The sequence below is a fragment of the Stegastes partitus genome, unplaced genomic scaffold (genome assembly GCF_000690725.1).
Source record: "Stegastes partitus isolate 25-593 unplaced genomic scaffold, Stegastes_partitus-1.0.2 Scaffold2639, whole genome shotgun sequence".
Lineage (NCBI taxonomy): Eukaryota > Metazoa > Chordata > Actinopteri > Pomacentridae > Stegastes > Stegastes partitus.
The window spans coordinates 7,803-26,495 of NW_007580370.1; the positions used below are offsets into that span (position 1 = coordinate 7,803).

At 41.7% G+C, this 18,693-nt stretch overlaps 3 protein-coding genes across 3 annotated transcripts; 1 reads left to right on the plus strand and 2 right to left on the minus strand.

Moving 5' to 3' along the window:
* Positions 1-137: 137 nt before the first annotated feature.
* On the plus strand, positions 138-5,604 carry LOC103375511 (netrin-4). The gene is made up of 10 exons (XM_008305814.1): positions 138-735; positions 1,308-1,756; positions 1,831-2,151; positions 2,422-2,548; positions 3,414-3,602; positions 3,817-4,033; positions 4,145-4,272; positions 4,350-4,418; positions 4,503-4,673; positions 4,841-5,604. Exons 1-10 carry the CDS (start codon positions 645-647, stop codon positions 4,975-4,977), a joined length of 1,899 nt encoding a protein of 632 aa, XP_008304036.1. The 5' UTR covers positions 138-644; the 3' UTR covers positions 4,978-5,604.
* Positions 5,605-5,653: 49 nt separating this feature from the next.
* Positions 5,654-9,379, minus strand: chchd4a (coiled-coil-helix-coiled-coil-helix domain containing 4a). The gene is made up of 3 exons (XM_008305816.1): positions 9,218-9,379; positions 8,054-8,152; positions 5,654-6,906 (listed from the first exon to the last, which is right to left on the minus strand). The coding sequence occupies exons 1-3, from the start codon at positions 9,237-9,239 to the stop codon at positions 6,551-6,553; spliced, it is 477 nt and encodes a 158-aa protein (XP_008304038.1). The 5' UTR covers positions 9,240-9,379; the 3' UTR covers positions 5,654-6,550.
* Positions 9,380-10,626: 1,247 nt separating this feature from the next.
* On the minus strand, positions 10,627-15,149 carry LOC103375513 (protein transport protein Sec61 subunit alpha-like 1). The gene is made up of 12 exons (XM_008305817.1): positions 15,028-15,149; positions 14,175-14,242; positions 13,987-14,052; positions 13,804-13,882; positions 13,461-13,592; positions 13,156-13,265; positions 12,867-13,020; positions 12,598-12,758; positions 12,293-12,490; positions 11,949-12,140; positions 11,782-11,858; positions 10,627-11,689 (listed from the first exon to the last, which is right to left on the minus strand). The coding sequence occupies exons 1-12, from the start codon at positions 15,032-15,034 to the stop codon at positions 11,503-11,505; spliced, it is 1,431 nt and encodes a 476-aa protein (XP_008304039.1). The 5' UTR covers positions 15,035-15,149; the 3' UTR covers positions 10,627-11,502.
* Between the last annotated feature and the right edge of the window lie 3,544 nt (positions 15,150-18,693).

Consider the following 18,693-nt stretch of genomic DNA (forward strand, 5'->3'; position numbering starts at 1 on the left):
GGACTGAGGGAAGAATACACCCTCTCAATCTTGGAGTTTTGGGGCTGCTACAGAGAGACAGCCGCAGTGTGTGTGTGTGTGTGTGTGTGTGTGTGTGTGTGTGTGTGTGTGGGCGGAGGGGAGCCACGTATAAATAGAGCGCACAGTCCCCTCATGTGCGTAAACGCGTAGAGCGCTGGACTTGGCTGGCGCACAAAGCTCTCTGTTTGGCTGGGAAAAGAAACCTTTCCATGAATTTATTAGCATAGAAAAGGGCTGCATGCTATGGCGCAAAATGAGATATGACCGTCATCCATCAAATGGAAATGACGAACATTTCGTTTTTAAATTCGTCTTCCAACGTGGAACGTTCGTAGAAAACCCAACGATCCATCTTTTGCGGCACCAAGGACGCATAACTCACTTTTATTCGGAAGAGGTTCCCTATAGCGGTCCCTGAGGATGATTTGAACTTCATCTGTCAACAAATATTCCTGGGTGGACATCGGAAAAATACTCCAGGACTCATCTGGACACTTTGCGCAATGCGTAATTGGCAGGGAAATGCGTTTGTCTGTTAAATAGACGACACAGAATGTTGGGACTCATCTCTGCAGGAAGGTGTTTATCGCACCGTGTATGTTGTAAACACAGCAGAAACAAGGATGGCAGTGTCTAACATGCTCGGAACAGGTCGACATGAGATGCTGGTGGCGCTCGGTTGGCTGTTTTTGTTTGTGACGCGGAGCGGAGCAGGTGAGGCGCATCATCGTCTGTTTGTGCTGATGCTGTAGTGCTGGAGAAGTTGTGTCATTGGGAATGAACAAATAATACTCTAATTTTTTACGCTGGTTTCAGGCTGTGTTTTAGCTGGTCAGGATGTCATGGTGTCTCAAATGCGTTAAAATTGTATGAAACTGATGAGCTCACGGTGCCTTCCTCTTTTCATTTGCGGGGTTTGTGTTACAGTAAAAGAAAAATAAACGTCATATCTAATAAAATTAATAGTGCGGCTGCCTTCTTCTTAACGTTGCATGTAACTTGAGAGCCTTCATGCTTTCCACTGGGGAAAGGGCAGGATTCTGTGACAACAGCAGCAGCAGCACAATGGTCTGGAAAATTAAATATTCATGGAAAACACAAAGAGTAGGACTTTGGTTTTGTCCATAATGTCAGTCATGGAAAGTGCTTGTTCTTTTGTAAGAGTCTCTTTGTCAGCAGATCTAAAAGCACTGATCTCAAATCCCCCATCATCTCTACACTTAGTGAAAGGTTTTTTGTTTTTTTACCACGTTGTGAGACCGATTCTCCTTCATCCTCTCTGTCAGTTTCTAGATGTGTGGACCATGCCTGTAGTCCTCCCATAGGGAATCTGGCTAGTGGCAGGACCCTCCTCACCCTCTCAAGCTGCTGTGGGAACAGCACTCTCCACCACCAGGACACTCACCCACCTGCTCACATGACTGACGACCCTTTCTTGCATCCGGACACCTGGTGGGCATCAGGTGGAGGTACCACCACGCAGGAGCAGCAGGATGAGATACGATTGGATCTGGAAACACAATTCTGTCTGACTCATGTTGTGCTGGTGTTCAGGTCACCACGGCCTGCTGCCATGATCATTGAACGTTCAACTGACTTTGGAAAGACCTGGGACGCTGTAAAGTTCTTTGCATACAATTGCAGCGTGGAATTTGGTTTGCCTGATGACTTTAATCAGCCAGGCTCACTGTGTACATCTCGTTATACTGGTGCTGCACCCTGCAGTGGAGGAGAGGTGAGAAAATATGACGTAACGTATTATGAGAATGTTTGAGTCAGTGCTGTTCAGTGATTTGTTTCTCTTTCTAGGTCATATTTCGTACTCTAGACCCCAGCGGTGCTAAAACACTCGACCCCTACAGTCCGGAGGCCCTTGCCCGCCTGACCCTCACAAATCTCCGCATCAGACTGCTAAAAGCTCAGACTTGTCCTGCATCTCTGAACCCTTCAGCAGAACCGACAAGCCTCACAGTTTCAGCTCTGACTGCCACACCCACTGCAGAAAGCCGAGCCTCAGCACCTTATGCCATTTATACTTTACTGGCCAGAGGGACCTGCCTGTGCCATGGGCATGCCGAGTACTGTGTTCCATACAACAACAGTCAAGACGAAAGACAGGACAGCAACATGGTGAGCAGCTTCCTCAGTGTGTATGTGTGTACGGCATGTTTGTGCCAATGTTCTGTTACATACTCACAGAACATAGGTTTCAGGATGTTAGGTCCAGATGTAAAACGTACGTCCTCAGAAACAAATCACCAATGAAATCTTTTAAATAGCTTGACCTTCACTTTCCACCACCTGCCTGGATGTATTTTATGGTTGTCTCTAGACAGCATGTGTCTGTGACATGTGTTAATGTGGGTGAAGTACCTGAGGAGCTCCAGATGTGTCTTCCAGGTGTTTGGTAGGTGTCTGTGTACTCACCACACAGCAGGGGATCACTGTGAGAAGTGTGCGGCGCTCTACAACGATCGTCCCTGGAGGCCTGCCAACGGGAGCAGTGGGGAGTCCAACCCATGTCAGAGTAAGTGACCACCAGCAGGACTGCACAACTGTTTGATCAGGGCATTTTTAGTTTGCTGATTTAAAAAAAAAAAAAAAAAGGCAGAAGAGATTTTAAGATGTTAAAGCAAAATGTCCATGGCTCAGGTGGGAAAGCAGGTTGTCAGTTCAAGTCCCCAGCTCCTCCTGTCCACGTGTCACTCAAGTAAGATACTGAAACCCAAGTTGAAGCGTCATCGCCTTTGTTGGGTGGATGAGAGGCAACAATTGGAAACTGCTACTCATTTAAAAATACAAGTTTAAGGCTGACTCAGAGATGCCTTCATAGTCCCGTTAATATCTGGTCTGTTTACGTTTGATTCTGAGTTTTGTCAAGGTGTTTGGACCCTGGTAAAGAGCGTAAAAAATTAATGTAGTTTAATTGTAATTTTTGGAATAATTTACATAATAATAACTAAATAATGTTCAAATTAAGAACTTTAAAAAAATAAAAAAAAACAGTCCTTAACAATGTGTGGCCATATAATTACACTGTTTTGCTGGATTTAAATCAGCTGGAAACACTATTATTTTATGGGTATTTTACATTATCTTTACTATTTTTACAGTTTTTGAACATTACAACACTATCATTTTACAATGTTTTTTTGTTTTTTTTTTACAGTGCACCTTAAAGTGCATCTTTAAATTGTATTCGGTGCTGTCAGTGTCGGTGCAGGCTGCAACAATTTATACACAAGCAATCTTTCTTGACTCATCAAAACTAAACATTGACGTACAACTTTCCCACTCTCTCCCATGTTTCCTGTTCACTTTGTCTTTGCCATCCACACTTTGTCTCCATTTCATCTCTCTTGTTTCTCTGACCTTTACACCTCTGAATGAAGAGTGTGAGTGCCACAGCCATGCAGACAGCTGTCACTTCTCTCAGCGGGCGTGGATTTCCTCTGGCGGCACCAGTGGGGGGGTTTGTGACAACTGCCAACACAATACTGTTGGCCGTCGATGCCAGCGCTGTCGCCACGGCTACCAGCGCCACCCATCCCTGCCCCTTAAATCCCCCCACGCATGCACACGTAAGAGTCATGGGGCAGAAGTCGCTTACTGTGGTTTTGAATTGACTCAGGTGTTTTAAAGCAGTTCTCATGAATATTGCTAATGTATGAGGGCCACAAATGTTTTGTAGCTCCATGCCGCTGGCATTTTGCAAACTCATAATTCAAAAATTAAAGAAAAACAAAAAACAGTTTCATCAACGTCCAGGCCTGTATTTGTGCCCGTATTCCTCAGGATGTTGGTGTGATGCTCAGGGCTCTTTGCCTCCTTTGCCTGGAGAGGAGGGACCCTGGTGCCACCCCAGGACTGGCCAGTGCCGCTGTAAACCTGGTGTAGGGGGCACAAGCTGCAGCCACTGCCTGCCTGGCTATTGGGGCCTTTCAGAGGAAGGCTGCAAACCCTGCGCCTGCCCTCACAGCTGTGATCCCACCACTGGGCAATGTCTGGACAGGTATACAAACTCTCTTACTCCACGGTCACATTTTTCACTGAGAAAGCTAAATTTAACCAAAAAAAGGTCATTGCTAATAGTAGACCTTTATGCTATGTTCTACCTTTATAGCTACACAAATAATCAAGTCATAAATGTGCCCATTGGTGGAAAAATCCCTGATCTGGATCACATGTTCACAATTGAAGATGAGGTACAGTGGTCGAAGGAGCTTGCAGTCTCTGCTCTGCATTACACAGGTGATGTTTATCTGCACTGTGCGGATTAAAACAGGAAATAAAAGATGGTCAAAGCCTAACTAAATGTTTGCCCACAGGGAAGTGCAGCTGTAAGGAGAAGAAGCTGAGAAGTGCATCTGACTTCTGTAAGACCAAACATGACTATGGTAAGAAACCTGTGCAAATTTGACTTGTTTAAAAACGGTTCTATAGATTGTGACCTGCAGTGTGGCTTTTCTTCTTTGCTGCAGTGATCAAAGCGAGTGTGCTGTCTGCTCATGACAAAGGGAGCCATGCAGAAGTGCAGGTCAAAGTTCGGAAGGTCCTTCGATCAGGGCAGGTGGCGCTCTCTTTGGGGACAGTTAGTATCTATCCTCTGTCCTGGACTAGCCGCGGTTGTACCTGCCCCATACTGAACCCAGGTAAGACAAGCTGAAGACAGGACAAAGAAAGGGAGCGTTGGTACATGAAACACAGCACTGTTTAGTACCCAGTATGTCACATTTCTGCAGATAAATAGTTAAGAGAAACAACCAGATTTGGCATTTAATTAAACCATTTACAGCATCTTGCTCTTTACTTGTACCAGGCACAGAGTACCTGCTTGCAGGCCCAGAGGAGCTTGGAAAAGGCCGTTTGCTGGTCACCATGCAGAGCGTTGTGGTTCCATGGACACCTCGACTAGGTCTGCTTATATCAGAGAGCCTGAGGAATGGATGCCCATGATCCATATGGGGCAAAAACATGGAACGCACTTCAGAAGATTTTACAAGATACTCATGAGTCAGCGGACAATTCAGAAAATGGACTGAAAATCACGATCAAGGGGGAAAATGATCGAAGAGTCAAACTCATGAACGGTCTGATCACATGTGGGTGTGCAACACAAAATACTGGTAAAACAGTGAATAATTCTTTAGGAGGAAGGACTGAATGTCTTTCTGTTGTACCCGACTCAAGACGCGACCTGCAAAACTAATTCACAAAACAACACTGCACAGCAATAAGCCAGTTTCCTTTTGAAAGTGGCTTAAGTTGGTAAACTACCTTGATTTGTCTGACAAGTCTTCTGTGAATATTTTATCATCTCTTTTTTTTTATATGCAAAGAACAATGTGCAAAAGATTAAACTACTCATTCAACCATGTAGAACATAAGTGAACTGTCAAAGTTTAGTTTCAGATCTTAAACATTACTTATGGGGCATCATGGCGGCCGCAACCTTAAGACACTGGCCATGATCCAAATGTCCTCGTTCACATCCAGCCGGGCTGTTTGTTCTATATTATTATCAAATTCATCATCTCTCTCCTGTTGACCATCGAATAAATTCAAATGTTTATCCCACAAAAATAGGATGTTGTTCTTTGTCTTTGAAACAAAAGGAAATTGGAAGCTGAAATTGTTAGACGATCATTTTAATCCAGACATTTGAGAAAACCCATCAAGTCCTTTAGGTCCTGAATGACAGTGAACAGCGACCACAGCGTCTAAGTGAAGACTCTAGACAGTGTTGAGACAACAAAAACAGTTAAATGTGACAGGTCAGATACGAAGCCAATTTAGAAAAATGCCAACTATTATTCTTACTGCAACACATGTAGCTGGAGATCCTGAAGTTTCTATGAAGTGCCAACAAACAGAAACAGTATCATGTGTAAACTGCACAGAAGTTTTAATTGCAGCCTTAGGTTCTTGCTGATTATTTGCGTTTTGGTCTCTAAAGTGATGGAAAGCAAGTAGAACTAAGAGTCAAATTTTCTTCTGTTGAGGTATTAAAAAAAAAGAAAAAAAGGTGAATGTTGCTCAAATGAAAAGATCTGGAGATTACAGTTCAGATTTCTGTCAAACTGAATAATTAGTAATAAATCAGTTAATTGATTCTCCTGAGCTGCTGACAGTAACATAACAGCACACATAATTGATGCTAACAAACAGCTCTTCTGATTGACAAGAGAACAAGCAGCAAATTAAATGTCTATTGCATATTAAGGGAGCCTTTCAGCTAATGCCCCCACAGCTATTTGCTGCGGGGGCAGTAATAACATTAATAAATGATTTGTGAGTGCTCAGCAAACAAAGCAGCCTATATTGTTGTACATACGCTACTTTTCTCTGCAAGTCTTCCTTTGACAGCCTGTAAATATTTCCCACGAGTGTTGCAGCTGTGTCAATAAGCCCTCTCCGAAGGGTTTGAACAGGAGACGAGACCAATCAAGAGCTCCTCATGGAGAGTCACTTATGCTGGCCGGTGCTTGCGCAACAGGAACAAGAGCCTGTCAATGGTGACTGAGAGACTTTAGCTGGCGATCTGGCTGTCTGTAGGTGCAGTGCTGTCAGATGAAGTGGCTGCAGTAGAGTCACTCTCAGATATTAAGGCAGAATTGTCAGATGGGGCAGCGGAGTCAGATCCAGAGCGGGATTCTACTTGAGAGGAGCTTTCTTTGTCCTCCTCCTGGGGATAGAGCTCAGGATACCGCTGCATGCACTCTTGCATTTTACTGAAGTAGTCGATACACTCAGAGCCCTTCACCTCTTCTGAACTGTAGTGGAAGCACGAGAAGGCCTCCTTGAACTGAGAGCCACATGGTCCGCTCGCCATCCCGCCCAGACATGGGCAGTTCCAATTTATGTCTCCATTTGGCAGGATTAGGCCTAAAGAAACCAGACAATAGCAATTTAGCTATAAACAGTCACATGACGTCTTCTCTGTTCCTGGAGGAAAGTGTCTAAAAATGACAATGTCACCAGGGTCACTGATTAGTCAGAAGCAAAGACTGTACATAAAGGACGGATGTAGTGACGGTGACATGACACATTGCTTTGTGGACTACCATTTTGAAGCCTTGAGTTCAGCATTTGGACATCATGCTCTTTTGAAACCAGCCACTGAGCGGTGGATCTGAGTGAGAACTCAAGGACACAACACATGCTGATACAGTCCATGACCTGTCAATTCCAAGGTAGTTTATTCCTAAAACAAACCCCGCTTTATGGTTTATTTTCCTCTAAAATGGGACCATAATTTACAAAATGCCCTGTGCTGTTTTAGTAGACTTAGAACTCGTGATTGAAACGGGCAGGTTGGTTCTCTCACAGACTTCTATACAATCTGACTTAGAATCACAGGAGTCGCCCCCTGCTGACCGTTAGAGAGAATGCAAGTTTAAGTGGCTTCCACAATTGCTTTGCTTTTCAGACCAAGAGGATTATAAATACAGTCTGTGGTGTAAACATTACAATTTTTAAAAGGTTAATACAAAGAGTTTTTAAAGATCTGCATCTTCATATTGAATGGACATTAGAGACAGACAGATTCTCATGTTTGTGACTTGCAAGTGTTCACATCATCAAGATGGTGGTATGATTACAGAGTTGATCATTTGATTCTTGAAACACCGTGTATTATATTGACCATCAAATATGGACTTAGCTACACTGAACTAGTGACTTGTCCATATTTGTGTGGCTGTCAGGAACTTCCATATTAGTAACTGTCAAAATGGAAGATTACAGTCAAAATCACAATGTACATCTCAACATAAACACTGTTTACAAGTCAGAAACTCATTATTATGAAAACTCAAATGTGGTTAAAATGCAGCTTGGGGACAGACAAGATTACTTTGCATTATGAAAATTATAGGATACAGCTATCTTTGATTTTTTTTTTTTTTAGGAACTGGGAAATTACTTCTCTCAGCCTCTGCTGTTTGAGTTCGGTTTATTCAATTCTCAAAATTGTGAAGTAACCCAAGAAGGAATAATTGAAGACCAGGTACATAAAGACGACAAGACTAACCCTGCTCCTCATATGGATCATCGGGATCGTCTGCAATCAGCTCAGCGTTGCTGGGTGTGTCATGGTCTTCCTTTGTCACAAAGATGATGCGATCTTTACCTAGAATGACAATTAAAAAACAACAACAAAAACAGTAATTAGATAAACTGTGAAGGTAAGAAACCTGCTCTTGGCTGATGTATATGACACTAATATCTGTTTGTTCATAACTGCAAAAGTACTGTAAAAGTACTGTTCTTATTGCTGCTTGGCTGACAGGGACACCTGGTTGTGTTGTGCAAATAAGTAACTGCTTGCTTAAAACGGATGACTCTGCAATATTTCACCTGCTCTGTGACCTAGATTACAACCAACTCAGTTGTTTTAATCAGCTAAAATATCTTTAAACCCAGTGCAACTCACATAATGCAGTTTTTTTATTGCCAAAAAGTGACTGTAGCCTCTACATTGTGACTGAAATGGAACCAATGCATCAAAATTACTTGACTTCATTCATGATGATTAGATTTTAGGGGATATAGACGATAGGATAATTGTAAAAACCAATCTGTATCGCATGTTAATTACAGTCAAAACAAGTATATTTGACACACCAAACACATCAAAAACAATATTAGAGTATAACGAAAATCACATTAAATGTCTGGCCGGATTGCGCCACAAACTGCAAACATCTTTTAGGTCACCAATATTGGATTACAAGAAAGTTTCTCAAAGATGTGTTTCGCTGTCACCATGGACATTGAGTTGCGTGTATTTGACTGCTTAATTCAGATAAAGCGGCCAGAGACCTAAACAAACAGAGCAATACAGCTTTAACAAGAAGCAAAAAACATTTTTTGTGGCACAGATTGCTTTTTAGCACGGCAGGGTTTAAGTTAACCTGCCCTGCTTCGATACTCCTCATAGCATCAGCCGATAGCAGCGTGACAGCTCACCTAATTCATAACGTACATGTCAAAAATTAGCATATTAAGCCTCAGCCAGAGCCTACCTATCTTCCCTACTACTGGTGGCTTTCCTTACCTCCGTAGCCAGTTAGCTAATGCGCAGTAACCTACTGTAACGTCTGGCTGTTTCTACATGTTAGCTTAGCATGGCTAGCTGGCTCGATGACATTGCCCAGCCGTGGACGGGAAATGAATGAGAGAAGATGGAAATTACCCTCTTGTTTGCAGTACGACATGTCTGCTGGTGGTTTCGTTCGTCGTGCCTTGTCCTCTGTGATCAAAGATGACCAGTGTGAGAGAGATTATTTAACAACCGCAAGGATTTCATTTGACAAGCTACCCGGCGTCCAACAGCCTCGTTACCTCTCTGACCTGTCCACATGCGGGCGCGGGATGATGACGTCACTCGTATAAAAAATTTAAATAAGCTTCTTTTTTTTAAAAATATATTACAGAACAAATAAGATTTAATATGATGAGACCTTTTAACATCTTCCATAATAAGAAATTATAATTCTGCTTAGAATTTTTAACAAATTTAACACTATCTACATATATCTACATCTGTATCCGTCAACCTCTCTCCCTTTCTGTCTATATATATATATACACAATTCAAAGACTGTTTTAACTGATATATTCAAACAAATCGTGCTTATAAATGAATTTGACAATAAAAGTTTTTTTTGTTTTTTTTAAAAACTTACTTTAGTTACCAGTGCTATTAGCCACAAGTTAAAGCCTATCTAACTGCAGGTGATAACCAGTGGGAGCTCTGACAGCTCTCATCCTAAAAGTAACAAGTGTTAGGATTTTCATGTCAAGAGCTGATGATGGAAACTGTGTGTGTAGTTCATAATTGTACAATCTATAAGCTTCACCGTAAGTTATTTAGTTAGTGTTGGCCACGCTTAGTCTTCAGATCACAGGGTACCTACAAACAGCGAATTGTTCTAACCAGATGTGGCTGTTCTTGGAAATGCTCCATACACCTTTGTTTGTCACTGTTTTCACTGGCAGATAAGCAGGGTTTGATAATGAAAATGAATGAAACACTTCCCTGTAATATGGAAATGTTGCTGGACTGACTGTGGTGAACATCTCTCTGGCTTGAAAACAGAGGCTGGTCTGACAGTTTGGTACACCATGTTACATTTGATTCAGACTTGCATAACACCATCATTAAATATATTACTTTCAACTGAGGAGAAAAATCTCCCTTTATGGTTTTACTTTACTGCATATATGCAAAGAGGGTTCATCTCAAATCTCAGGGTGGCCCCTGGTGGAAGTTAAGGCAGGAGTACAAGGCACAGCAACTAAACTTAGGTGTATTACAAATCATATCTCTATGGACCACAAATATGTCACAACCCTTTAACCTAATGTCAGAGCTGCATCTCTAGCATGTAATTCACTTGTTGCTGCCAGATTGTTTTATAGTCTTATCACTCTTTAGTGTTAAATCCAACTCTAACTAACCTGTGCCAAAACTATTTGTTTGCTATGGAATTAAATGTATTATCTAAACCACAACTAGCATCCTGTTGGCTTTCCTGATAATGCCACAACAAAGCACAACACAGAGACGATAGGAATCAAAACACAATTTCTAAATGTGTTGGAAAACAAATCCTGTTTTTTTTTTTAATAACACAATTATGTCTGTTACATAAAGTAAAAACAAAAATGAAACCCCTTTTTCATCCCTATCAAACCCACCCTCATCCCGACCATCTCGGCAGTTTTGTGCAGCGATTCAGTCTGGGAATAAAAGAGCATGAAGACACAGATACACTTTCCTTTGAGGACCCAGAGATGGTGGACGAACACTGTGCCCTACATAAGACCAGAGTGAATATAAACATAGTCCATGATTTAAAATCAAAATAAAGGTAAATGAAAACCACCGACAGTTTGTCTGAGATTACCAGAAACCTAACCAGGAGTTTAAGCACATGTTATTTACACTTTTCACATCCTAATTTAGGCTCCTAGAAACCTCAAGCATAATGGCTAGGTGATGAACATGACATGGCTTTCTTTCAACTCCCCGAAATGTCCTGGCACAGTGCTTTCAGCTTAAAGTAAGCATCAACATGCTGTTACTGTCTTAGTGTTCATTGAACATGTTGCTGTGAACAATGCCTGAGGTAAGTCGAAGACAGCACCTCACACTTGTGTGTGTGTTTAGGCATTCTTCAGCAAATAAGACAGTCAGTGGGGATTTAGGCAGCCTGCAGCGAGATGGGTAATGCTACTGTGATAAAATGACTGAAGAGACACAATACTATGCTCAACCTTGGGAGTAACCAAAACAGTTTTCTCAGCATTGACACGCAAGAGCAGTAAGGTGGGAAACAGAAGAGGTGGTGCAGTAAAATTACCTATCCCAGCTGCAAAATATACTGATTGTGCGAATTGCAAATAATGCAAAATAAAAAAAAAGAAATGATGGGGGTGGATTCTTTGTGTCTGATGTGTATCAGAAGATATCTTCTAGAAGAGCAGTGCTCCCATACTGCCAACTTCACTCTGCTCCTTCACAAAGATCTCAAAGTACTGGTAGATGATGGTCACAGCCAAGAGGATTCCTGTACCCGATCCAATGGCACCCAGGAAGTCAGCCATGACAGACAGTCCTCCTATACAGAGCCCACCAAATGCAGCAGCTGTAGGGATGTACCTGCAGACACAAATTGTAAATAAATACATACTGAAGAAAATAGCCTCCTATATGCAAACATGAAATCTGAGACGGCATTTTCACATTTGTACCTGTTGAGTTCGTGCACCATAGAGGTTTCTCTGTGTCCCCTCATTACCATCTGCTGTTCCTTCAGCTGCTTTGCCACCTGACACACACAAAATGACATTAGAGGACATTTCTAAGGGGGACTCTGACAAAAGGCAACTTAGTTATATTTCCACAACCACACACTTACATCTTTGGCAGAGGAACCTGAGACCTCAATCCAGGTCTTGGAGAAGAAAGCGCAGGAGCCAAGCATGAAGACAATGTAGATAACGGCATGAACTGGGTCATCTAGAACCGAACCAAATGACTCTGGAGGAGAGAGGTAGTAGCAGAGACCGCCCACTGGGTAGGCCCGAGCTGGTCCTCCACTTGAAGTGTCCTGAACACAGACGTTTTGTTAGTGAGATCACATCTGACTAAACATGCGCATGTTCTACTCAAGTACAGATGTGTCAATATCCTCTTAAGCAACTTCTCAGTTTCCTACTTCACACAGATGTTGCCAAGACAAAGCACCCATTCTATACTTACAGACCAGGTTCCCAGCAGGTTGACCAAGAAGTTGCCGCTGAAACGTGTTGAGAGCATCTGAGAAATCACGTAGAGATTGGAGACCAGGGCAGACTGCAGGATGATGGGGATGTTGGAGGTGTAGAACAGCTTGATGGGGTAGGTGTTGTACTGGCCACGGTAGCGTGCTGACTTGATGGGCAGATCCACTCTGAAGCCCTGGTGAGGCAACAGTTATTTAGTACAAAACCCAAAATCCACATTTCTTTTAGTGCAAGAAAAGTAGGTTAAGACACAACTGTATTTAGTTTGTGTTGTCAGCTCACCTGGAAGTATATTACCACTGCAAACACAAAGACGGTGGCGATGAGGTTCATGAGGTTCGGCAGGTTTTGCCTGTAGAAGGCTTCTCTCAGGGCGCGCACCTTGTCTGTGCGAGTGGCCAGCAGATGGAAGAGCGCAATGATAGCTCCCTCAAACTCAGTACCTGGATAAACCACAGGACCACAGGGTCAGTCAGTGCCATACAGATGAAGAGATGCATCCTCCTTGTCATCACTCAGGTTCAAAATGTGTTGTTTCCTTGTGGCCATACCTCTGCCGGTGTTGACGGTGGTGGGGCTGAAGGCCTTCCAGACGATGGTCTCACAGATATTGGTTGCGATGAAAAGAGAAATACCGGATCCAAGACCATAGCCCTTCTGGAGGAGTTCATCCAGTAGCAATACGATCAGACCTGCAACGAACAGCTGAAGACACAGACGAGAGGTTTATATTGAGACGATAGATACACTTTCAGTACAAATAAACTGGCAGATTAAAGACTTAAATAGTGTTTTGCGATGCATAGTTTAAGTTGGAGAGCAATGGCACTTTATATTAACCTGAATGATGATGAGCAAGCATATCCCAGCACCCATCTCTGAAGGGTCTCCATACATGCCAGTCATAACATATACAATGGCCTGTCCAATGGTGATGATCATTCCAAACACTGCGAAAGTACAGAAAAAAAACACTTGAAATTGGCAATCTTACAAGGACAGCTGCTGCAAAACTGATGTTACTGAAAAATGAACAGAATTATGAGTGTGCAAGCTTCAAAGTATCAAAGTAAGACATCTTCAAGGCTTCAAAAGGTGCATGACAAGCTCTAAAAATAGCAAGTGCAGCGAGTAATAATACTTACATTTCTGAGCTCCATTGAAGAGTGCTCTGTCCTTTGGAGTGTCTCCCACCTCAATGATCTTGGCACCAGCCAGCAGCTGCATGATGAGGCCTGAGGTAACAATGGGTGAGATACCCAACTCCATCAGGGTACCTGAAGACCAAAGTGGACAGCATTAGTGTCACAGTCAGTAACAGTACCAACAACAATGCAAGAAGACCTACAAGTGTTGACCCTTGACTTTTGACATGTGATAATGAGACTATGTTAGTCCTGATAACCACAGAGGCATTGGACTACGTCTCCATGATGAAGACAGAACATAAAAGATTTCTATGACAAACAATTCAACATATGCAAACACCTCTGTTGGAAGCCAGGATTACTCTCATCCAGTAGAAGGGATCTGCTGAATCTGATGACATGATGCCGAAGAGTGGAATCTGAGTTAACGAGAGAAAGAGTTATAAAGGCAGTGCCACCAAAAACACAAACACTAACTTGTAAGCGGATTGTAATTAACAGACTGTGATCCGCAGATACCAACCTGGCAGCACACCAGAAAGATGAATAGTGTGATGGCGGTCCATAGTACTTTTTCTCTAAACTGAATCTGTGAGATAAAAAGAAAAGAAAAAGCAAATGTCATACACGTTTTGTTCACATAAACACAGTACATACATGAGACGTTCCTGTATATAACATTTGAATATATGCTTAAAGGTCAAAGCTTACCTTTCTTTCTGGTTTCTGAATTTCTGGCAGGACCGCACAGAACGGCTTGATGACCTCCAAAAATTTAACTGCAGAATGAGATTGGAACATTAAAACACAAAAGTGACATTGCATTTAGACATAGCTGAAGGTCAGCAGCTATCTTTGCTGTATTTCAGTTTTTTGTCCTCTTCCAGCAGGTCAGTTTAGATGCAACGTCATCACTAACCACCAGCTAAACAGCTGCCAGCTGGACAACCAGTAAACGCAGTCACATGGATCCAGAAACAAAAACCTGAGCAAGGCTGACATTAACTAGTATCCAGTGTTGTCATTTGTAGACCGTTTGCGGCTGCGCTGCTGAATGTTTTGTCTCAGTGTTGATCAGCTCTGTCAATCACGGAAACTGACTTTGACAGCAAGTGATTTGACAAAGGCCACTCAGTGATTTTTAAATAGATCGCCCGGCTTTAGAAACCAGTCATAATGCTGTAATAAAAGTGAGGAAAAAAACAAACCTGTCTTTCCAGTCAATATCCTAAACGGTTAATTCATTTAGCTAATGTTAGCGTGAGGCTAACTAGCGTCCAATCACTAAAGGAGCGAGGAAAGGACACACACAAAACGCGAGAAAACACATGTATGTAAGTGTGACACAAAGCACGTTAAATTATCCAGGCGAAACATAATTTAACTCTAAACTTGCTCCCGTTATGAGCTAGCTCGACTTGCCACCTACCCTACCCAAGGTTAGCTAGTTAGCTTCCTGACGCGAGCCGAGTGTCCATTATTGGTATAGATTACCAAAAGAAAAAATAGCAAGGTTTTTATATCGTCCTAAACGCATGTAAACAAAGAAAAAAATGCCACGTACTCCCCATGGTGTCCTTAGGCCGACTCCTGCCGTGATAGTGGAACCAGTTTGAGTGCTCAGTGGAGTCAGTGTGGCTCCATCAGCCGCTCCGAGAGGAAAGAGAGAACCGGAGAGACACGTCACCAGACAAGCCGAGGACACACGTCACTTCTCGGAGACGCACAGTCCCGACGACCGGAGCCTGACCTGCGGCCCGCTGCAGCCCGCACAGCCCAGTCTGTGGAGACACTTTGTCCAGAGTGATATCAAACCTTACCAGCTCCAAAAACGCGAGATTTTTAAGGTTAAGGCTTGTAATCGAAGCGCTACAACACACAACCCTCCCATCCTCCAGGGGGCGCTCCAGACTGGACTCATCAGTACATCAGTAATCTACAGTCAGACATTAGCAGGGGCGCCTCCACGGACTTGTGATAGGGGTGGCCAGGTGGAGCCACTGGAAATCTGGAGGGGATTTACAAAAAACAAAAGCCATAACTGAATTTCAGAAAATTTGTGATGCTGTCATAGACTAGAGAGTTGAAAACTATGTCAATATGAGAATTAGGAATCACAGTCATAGCTTAGTTCCTTATTTTACAGTAAAGGTGATTAATTCTCTGATAGGGTGACCACTGTTCAAAATAGCCCTGGAGAAGAGGTGCTGTGGAGGGACAAAATGCACTCCTGAAAAATAGAGGAGGTTATCAATGGAAATCAAAGTTTCTGTAACAACTCAGACAGTGCTGATGACATTTCAAGAACTCGACCCCTTTGGATGGCATTGAGGAAAATACCCCTTGCTTTCTCTTTCAGCACAAAACAGAGACAAAACTTTGCTGTAGAACGTGAAAACAAACCTGATGATGCCCAAGAAGCAGAAGCGTTCATGGAGCACATCACCTCGGTGAACAGCAACATCAAGCTCATTAGGAAAGTTCTGAGGAAATGTCTTGGATGAGAGGTGAAATGTCTTCAACAAGCTAAAAGAGAAGTCCTTACGAAAGCTCCTAGGATTACCATGACCTGGATGACTGAGTATCTACACAGACATCATGATGTCACATGTTTTGTAAATGCGTCATTATTCACACTTCAGAATTCAGAGGTGTCAAAGGTTATTTTTATTGTGCCAGAAGGGAAATTAGTTCCGCAGCAAGAGTTCACGTACTAACAGAATGAAAAGAGACAGCAGCAACAACACAAAATAACAGCTTCTTCACGTACTGAACCATTTGCACTACTGTACATCTCAACAAGCTGCTACCATATTGCACTACTATCACCTCAGTAAGCTGTTACTATATTGACCTACCGCCAGTGTACATTTATTTTATTTTATTTTATTTATACTGTATTTTAATCTTTTTTTTAATGTATGGCACTAATAAAAAAGGTGAGAGAAAAGCGTCTTTTCGGTTCCTCTGTATGTCCTGGATATATAGAGAAACTGATAATAAAAATATTTTGTCTTCGATCTATAACAAACTAATCCAAGAAATGGAAATCCACACCAAAAACAAATATCCAAGTGTGCCAAGTTGGAACAAAGATGCAATCAGAGTGCGAATTAAGAGACATGGAGTCTTCAGTCCTCTAGACAGGTGCTCTGAATCTACAATCTGAGGGCAACATCTTCAACTTCTCTTTTTTGTGGTCTCATTTCTCACCACTAGAGCTCAGTGTTGTGTCAGTAGTGACATTTAACCACGTTGGTGATCCTGTGCATGGCTTTGTGTCCATGTGTAGTTGTAATTGTTGATGCTGATGTAGAAAGCAGGATGTTGAGTAGAACTGTGTCAGATGAAAACAAAAGCAAATATTTAAATGATGCTCGTGCAATAAGTCAAGGCTGTGCTAGCGTGTAATGAGAAGATTTCATCACTTTGTTATACAGACTGGATTGATCGGTGATGAGCGTAGTGCTGGTGGCACACTTATCCACCGACCCATAGTAATCAAACAACAACACAACGACAAGTGGAGTTTGCAGCTATCTGTTCATTTGATCAGTTTACACTCTGTGGACCAACTATCATCCAACACTTGATTTATTTGTCAGCATAAAAATGCACTCACACACACACACACACACACACACACACACACACGGCAGAGAGTGGTTGGGATCTTGCTCATCTGCCCTCAGATAAAGAGATATTTGTTCATGTGGTTACATAATGACCACGGAGCTGTGAGCTAACACAGAGGTGAGGACAAGCAAATACCACACAGGCCCCCTCCAGTCTCTGCTTTTCACAGCACTTTGAATAGTCTGTCATAGTCTAGATTCAGTTTATAATTTCTCCTGTCAGTCATGTGGAGAATGTGTCAGACTCCATCTTTGAAATGTTAAACATCCGTTATTATCAATTTGTGTGAATTTATTGCTGAGTGAATCACATTCATTTTTTTTAATGGGAAAATGAATGAATCAGAACTGAAATTGGCAATCAGCAGTGTTTTAATGACTCAAGAAAGATAACAGCCTGAAACACCATGTGTAATCATTCCCTCCGCGCCAGATAATGCAAATGGTCTGCGACAATGCACAAACAAATACACAGATGAAAAATCAAAGCAGATGAAACGCTGAATGCTGATGTAGTTTTTTGATAACGTAACGTTTCTCCTGCAGTCAAGGTGTATCCCTGTGGTGGTGTCCGTCTGCAACCTTCAGTTATATAATACATTCAACCTTGAGTCACTGAAAAGAAGCGAAACACACAATTTACATGAGAAATTTGCATATGAACTAACAAAGTAGGAGGACACACTGTGCGTCAGACTCAAAGACAAAACTATCCTGCAGTCTGTAGCAGGAGTACTTCAAAGAAAGTCCTTCAAAGAAAATAAAATGAGATTTTCTGTTTTACTAACTCTAACTCTGTCTATATATATTTAGATGTAACATTTTTGTTTTTAAATCTCACAGATGAGCTTAATCAAATGTATAGAAATGTCTGTGAGTTCACACTAAGATCTCTCTGTGTTATTCTGTTCAGGTGACATGATAAAACAAATCAGAATCCACAGTCCAAACCTCAGCTGCTCATAATGAAAATCAAATGAAACTTTGCATTGCTGATTTCTGGCAAAGGACACTGATTTGGACTCTTTACTTCGGTTGTATGAATATCTATGAACAAGTATGTTAAAAGATTATTACTTTTTAAAGATAAAGTTTATTTTATTTTTATATTTTTTTATAAGCTAAAGCAAAAGCAATCTACTCTTACTGTCCTAATTGCCCGATTAATAGTTTTGTCTAAAAAAAAAAAAGCATAACACATTGTTAAAGACTTTGTTTTGGCCAACAGTTTTAAATCTAAAGATATTCACTTTAGCATTAAAAAAAATAAATAAATAAATAAACAGAAACTGTTTTTTTTATGTATGAGACGACAAATTAAAGAATCTGGAGCCATTTTTTTTTTAAAAAATTCTAAAATACATTTAACAATAAACTGACAGTATAGTTGCCAATGAATTCTCTGTTAAAGTGAATACATTTTTTGTTTTATATATATATCAGAGCTAGTTCATCTTTATTTGAGCTTTGGTAGGTTTCCGAATATTTATGGAGCTAAAGAAGCCACCTTTATGTCACAAAAAATATATCACAAGGAATAGTTTTTCTTCTTAGCAAGGCCTTAGAATTATTATTTTGTCAGCTACTACTCTGAT

Coding starts and splice junctions, on each gene's coding strand:
- LOC103375511 (XM_008305814.1), top strand. CDS start 645: ATGGCAGTGTCTAACATGCTCGGAACAGGTCGACATGAGATGCTGGTG. Junction 2,152..2,421: donor AAAGACAGGACAGCAACATG/GTGAGCAGCTTC, acceptor TGTGTCTTCCAG/GTGTTTGGTAGGTGTCTGTG. Junction 4,273..4,349: donor CTCTGCTCTGCATTACACAG/GTGATGTTTATC, acceptor GTTTGCCCACAG/GGAAGTGCAGCTGTAAGGAG.
- chchd4a (XM_008305816.1), bottom strand. CDS start 9,239: ATGTCGTACTGCAAACAAGAGG. Junction 8,153..9,217: donor GTCGTACTGCAAACAAGAGG/GTAATTTCCATC, acceptor TTGTCATTCTAG/GTAAAGATCGCATCATCTTT. Junction 6,907..8,053: donor TGATCCATATGAGGAGCAGG/GTTAGTCTTGTC, acceptor TGGTTTCTTTAG/GCCTAATCCTGCCAAATGGA.
- LOC103375513 (XM_008305817.1), bottom strand. Junction 12,491..12,597: donor CAGTGGTAATATACTTCCAG/GTGAGCTGACAA, acceptor TTGCCTCACCAG/GGCTTCAGAGTGGATCTGCC. Junction 11,690..11,781: donor ATGGTGCACGAACTCAACAG/GTACAAATGTGA, acceptor TTGTGTCTGCAG/GTACATCCCTACAGCTGCTG.